Consider the following 5,930-nt stretch of genomic DNA (forward strand, 5'->3'; position numbering starts at 1 on the left):
GAAAACTCCTTTTTAATTTCAGAATATTTCATGGATCTACAACTTGATAATAGTTGGATAACAATTGTATTATTTGTACATATGATAGAAAAAATGAATTTTAAAAAAGGCAACTGTGACTTAGAAGTTGGTGCTTTCAAATGAATTATGATAAATTCAAAAATAGTTGCACGTGCTTTTGTCAGTATTTACTCAGACTGCACATGGGAGTGATGCACACAGGAATCCTGGGCTCCTTGTAGCGACTGAGGCAACTAGGAGAGAAGAGGGGATGATGCCTGAGATGTATTTGTTAGGCCATTAGGTAGAGGGAAAGGGATTGAGTGTAGGGGAATGGGTGGCAATGGAGGAGAAATGCAGATAGACGCTGAGTGGTTTATTAACCCATGGTAGGTGTATCCAGGAAGTAATACTTGGAAGACTGACAGAATAGTTTCATTTTACTGGAACATAGGATCAGAGACTATAGGAGAAGCCCATTTACAAAGTCAGGACCTCCTTAAAATGGGGAACCCACTCTACAAATGAGGTCGAGTTCTCTAGAAGCAGAGCCTTAAACAAGGTTCTGGGTACAGTGATTGATTAGGGAGTACTCCCAGAGGAAAGGGAATGAGAGAAGCAGGATGGGACAGGGTGATAGCTGAGCGAGAATGTGGCCTCAGCTCAAGGCTAACTTCAGCCTGATCTAATGGAGGGATCTAGAATTGTGCCCTAGAATCGCTCCCATCTTGAGCCAAGGTGGGCTACCTGTTGTACCTTTTGTGTCATTCAGGCATTCCTTGTAGTGTGTCCTTGTGAGGATGGGGTATGTGGGGCCTTATCTCCCTTTCAGCCAATGGCAATTCTTCATAGAAGAGGGCAGCTATAAACAGCATTTCAACATCCACATCAACTGGGCATGGGCACACCAGCCCAGCAAAGGGGATCTGGGCAGAGTGACAACAGAGCCCATTATACTGCCCAAGGTGTCTGGAGAGAGGGGACAGGGTATGAAAGTCATTTTTATGCGTTTTGCTTAAACTGCTCAAAACTGAAACTTCTCAAACATCTTGTAAACTGGCTATCAGAGCCTGTGTCTGATACAGCTGTCTAGGGTTTGTACATGTAGTATAGGCACAAGGTAAATAATTAATGAAGTGAGTTTTTTGTTGCCGTTAACTACAGTGTAAAGTGTAGCACTGGAAGAGTCATGTGTAAACAACGGAGGACCCGTGATCTTAGTGCCCAGATTTTCATGCTGAGGCCAGGTTCAGCGTACATAAATCCCTGTGATATGATGCTATTATTCTTCCCAGCCTCCCTGCTGGTTTATATATCCTAGGTCACAAATAACAGGAATAATGTCTAACATTATAGTACAGTGTATGAATATGCTTTGTCTTATTTGCTTTTCATCAAGCTTGTTAAACTCATCTATCTGGCTTGGCAAATCCATCCATCTCTTTTTTTCATTAATATTTTTCTTCTTTGTTTCATTCTAGCCCTCTCATTCCCAGATGCTTCCCAGACCAGGCTCCTGGTGCCCTCATACCCTCTCTTATCTGACTGACTCCCTCACAGTGACACCTCACCAAGCTTTTCACATGTTATTGTTATTGAACTTACCAGCACCTAAGAGAGGGGCTTTCTGCCCAAAGCTCTGAGCAAGGCACTCTTGACCTCTTTGTTCCTCAGGCTGTACACAACAGGATTCAGCAGGGGGGTGATGACAGTGTATGTCACGGAGATAAGTCTGTCCTGCAGGGAATTTTGGGACTTGGGTTTTAGGTAGATGAAGGAGGTACAGCCGTAGTGGACAATGACCACTGTGAGGTGTGAGGCACAAGTGGCGAAGGCCTTTTTCCGGCCCTCAGCCGATGCAATCTTGAGGATGTTGGTGACAATCAGGACATAGGAAATAAAGATCAAGACCATGGGCAGAACAAGGACACAGAGACTGATGAGCAAAGTGATAAATTCTTTGATAGTAGTGTCAGCACAGGCGAGCTTCATTAACGGCCGGATATCACAAAAGAAGTGGGAGATGATGTTGGCATCACAGAAGGGCAGGCTGAACACAGAAGACACCTGAATGATAGCTATGCTCAGGCCAATACTCCAGGATCCAGTTGCCAAGTATGTACAAGCCTTTTTGCCCATGACAACTGAATACCGTAGGGGGTTGCAGATGGCCACATAGCGGTCATATCCCATGGCAGTGAGCAGGAAGCAGTTGTTGACACCAAAAGTAAGGTAGAAGAAGAGCTGAGTGGCACAGTCTGGGATGGAGATGGCTTGTTGGGGGCTGAGGAGACAAGACAGCATGCGGGGGATGATGGCCACAGTGTAACAGGTCTCAGAAATGGACAGCACGCTCAGGAAGAAGTACATGGGGGTGTGAAGGTGACGATTAAGGTGGATAATTGTCAAGATGATAGCATTGCTGGAAAGGGTCAAGAGGTACAAGACCAAAAAGACCACAAAGAGGATGAGTCTGTGATGCCACCCAAAAATGGAGAAACCCTCAAAGATAAACTCAGTCACGGCTGTGAAATTCAGTTGTGGCATTGAGGAGAATCTGGGTTTGAAAAAGATGAAGTGGGAAGGTTGAGCAACCGGGCGAACAGTAGCCTGGTCCAGGGTCATCATCAGCCATGTGCAGCGACTAAAAATGGGTATAGCTCTGGGTTTCAGAAGCTGTGTACATTCGGACACTGGCCAAGTGCTCAAAGACTTCTCAAGGTTCTCATCTTGGCCCTGGGACGTGGGGTGGGGTGGGGGGCAGATGCAGTGTGTGTGTGTTGTGGGGGAGTAAATATGAAAGGCAGTACATGTGCTCCTCCACTTTGATGAGGTCACATCCTGTAAGTTGAAATATCCTAAGCTGAAAATGCATGTAGTACACCTAACCTATGGAACATCATAGCTTAGTCTAGCCTGCCTCGAATGTGCTTAGAACACTTAAATTAGCCTACAGTTAGGCAAAATCATCTAACACAAAGCCTATTGAATATCTCAGATAATTTAATGAAGACTGTACTGAAAGTGACAAACAGACTGGTCACATGAGTACTTGAAGTATGGTGTCTACTGAATGCATATGGCTTTTAAACTATCATAAAGTCAAAAAATTATAAGCTGAACCATCATAAGTTGGGGATCATATGTATTGGAAACCTCTAACTAGCTTGGCTAGAAGTAGGTGTGGACTTCTAGAGAAGGCACTAGAATGACTGTGCACGGTGCTGAAACTTCGCTCACACTCACCTGGTTTAGGTCAGCAATGGTCCATCATGTGTCAGAGGCCAGTGCAAAGAGACGTGCCTAAGGAGTGAATTAGTTATAGCCAGGGACAGATTGCTATGTGAGGCCCATTCCTGGGAGGTAAGAGGCTGGCTCCAACTCTGTTCAGAAGTGCTTCCATTTGGCTCAAATTCAAAATGGAATAAGGCAGTGAGAAGAGACACTGATCTTTTCTCTTTAGTTCAAGATGTGGACCTAGAACACTCCATGGTCCAGAGCCAACTCCTTTTCAGTCTTGCTCCTTCTATAGCCTTCAGATATCACTTGTTTTAATACCTGAGTCTCCCTCATTCTGTGTGGAGAGTAGTTTCTGCTTCTATTTTCTAGTCTCTAGTTAAGCACAATAAAGGCTCTAAAACTTTTTATGGGTTTGAAATACTAGTAACTATAAGACAACAGTGATAAAAACAACAGAATATTTAAGTGTGTAGAAATCTCTGGCTTTAACCCCAGAGTAAATGGATGGATGCCTGACTTTCTATGTTCGTTTCATTTGTCTCCGTTTGCTCATCTATAAAATAGTGATAATAACAACATCTACTTCATTGTGTTGCTATGGAGAATATATAAATTACTGCATGGAAATTGCCAAGTGCAGTTCTTGATATATAACAGGCAAACAATACATTAAATGTCTTCTTCCCTCCCTATCTGTCCTCCTCATCCCCCTCCCGTAACTCTGGATTCTACTTGTATGTTAGGACCACCCAAATACACACACGTGTACATTTTTTTCTCTCTCTCTTTCTTTTATGCATGTTCACAGATGATTGTTGTCATTAATTTCTCCAATCCCTATTGATTGGAAAGTCCAGTCTGTACTTTCCACACCCACTTTTCTTCCGACTCTAGATTCTGAAATGTGTGGGGATTTGGGGAGAGTGGTCTGGAATCAAATACCTCTGTGATCAAACCCTAGCTCCACTTACTTCATGTGTGACCCTGGAAATGTTTCTTATCTTTTTAGGTGTCCATTCCCTCACCTGTAAGATGAAGACAGAGCCAATTTCTACCTGAGAAGACTGATGTGAGGATTCCATGAGAATATGCCCATGGAAGGCGTTTAGCCTTCGAAAGCTCTGTCTGAGATTCTCTGAGGCTGGTGTACAGATAATCCTTTCTGGGTGACTTTTTTTTTTCAGTATTTATACTTTTTGATCCCTAAGTTTTGTGGGACAGCTGGATATTCATTTTTTCCACATGATAACATTCCCAGGAGATAAAAGAAACAGAGAAAGTGATATCCCAGGAGACAAGAGCAATGAGGTCATATTTAGTCACAGAACAAGAACCCTGCTTCATCAAGTCCTGGATTGTGACTTACATCTCACTGGGCAAGACTGGGCTCATTCAGGATTCAGGAGAATGAAGCACAAAACCACGAGTTCCAGGACTCCTGTGGTGCTGTAACAGACACAGCACACAGAGAATCTTCCGAAGGAGACGACTAGAAGAAAAACATAGAACCCACCAGCGTCTTCCAGTTAGTTTATCTCCCTGATTGGTCAGATCCAGGAGTAACAAACACACAGAAAGCAGCTCGAGGCTCTCCTGTGCCTCCCCATTTCCCTGTCCCTTTAAGTCTGGGTTGCAGCTTTTCAGAAAGGACCATTCTCCTGTGCCCCAGGACTCTGGGGTCCCTCTCCTCCAAACCATAGTGACTGTCCCCAAGGCAGCAATAGCAAAATCCAAACACTCTAATGGCTGGGGATCTCATTATAAAAGTGCCTCTTCAACCCAACCCCATAGATAGTACTTAGACAATCTGTGTTTTCCCATAGGAACAGAACCTTTACATCAGAACACAGCCCTGCCCTGCTCAGTGGGTGAAAGGGACCTCTTGCCTCATGATCACCATTATGGAGGGGAACACACTCATGTTTAAGGATGCAGCTACATTAGGCAAGTCACTCACAGTCCTGGGTCCCTCTGTCCTAAGAGCAGAAGGATCTGTCTCCTTCAATTTGAATATTATAAGCACTGTGATTATTCATTTACTGATTCTTTCAACAAATACTCATTGAACATCTCTCATGTACCAGGTACATGGAATATAGCAGAAACTGGGGACACTGCCAGCTTTGCAGTATCTGAGCATCACCATGTATTACCTGTGAAGAGCTGAGAACCTTCCCTAGAGGAAGATCAGAAGGAAGGCCTTTGTTGGAGTCATTCCTGCAGCCCCATCTTTCTCTCTCCTGGCATTTAGTCAGTCAGTCGACTCAGCTTTGTTTCTCTTTCATAATGTGAGCCAAAGATGGCCCTTTCAGAAGGTTGGAGAAGAATCAGATGTCAAATCCACCAGGTTCCTCTGGGACTTGGCCTTTTCAGTAATTCCTAGTTCTGGTGCTCAGTTTATGCCTTTCTCTTAGGCACTCAAAAAGTAGGGAAGGTTCCCTTCCTAAGTACCAGTGTACTGAGAAATGAATACTTGAGAATAAAACAGTTTATTGGGGTGTCTTTGACAAGCCGTGTAAGCTGGGAGAGACTGAGGAGCATGGAATACTTTCCAGGTGTTCAGTTCAATTCCACGTAATCTCTTTTAAAGCCCTCAGACATTTATTCAAGAGAAACTGGAAATACTTGAGCTCATAAGCTGTTGAGATGTAGAGTTCCACAATGGAGAGATAAATTTATAGTTTGTTTGT

The 5,930-nt window shown here is 43.8% G+C and overlaps 1 protein-coding gene across 1 annotated transcript; it reads right to left on the bottom strand.

Moving 5' to 3' along the window:
• Positions 1-1,611: 1,611 nt before the first annotated feature.
• LOC105824466 (olfactory receptor 10J4) lies at positions 1,612-2,547 on the bottom strand. Its single transcript, XM_012661902.1, has one exon. The coding sequence runs from the start codon at positions 2,545-2,547 to the stop codon at positions 1,612-1,614; it is 936 nt and encodes a 311-aa protein (XP_012517356.1).
• Positions 2,548-5,930: the final 3,383 nt, after the last annotated feature.

This window comes from Propithecus coquereli, unplaced genomic scaffold (genome assembly GCF_000956105.1).
Source record: "Propithecus coquereli isolate 6110/MARCELLA unplaced genomic scaffold, Pcoq_1.0 Scaffold74, whole genome shotgun sequence".
Classification (NCBI taxonomy): domain Eukaryota; kingdom Metazoa; phylum Chordata; class Mammalia; order Primates; family Indriidae; genus Propithecus; species Propithecus coquereli.

What these genes read in the sequence shown, in the direction of transcription:
- LOC105824466 (XM_012661902.1), bottom strand. Translation starts at nt 2,547, where the DNA reads ATGCCACAACTGAATTTCACAGCCGTGACTGAGTTTATCTTTGAGGGT.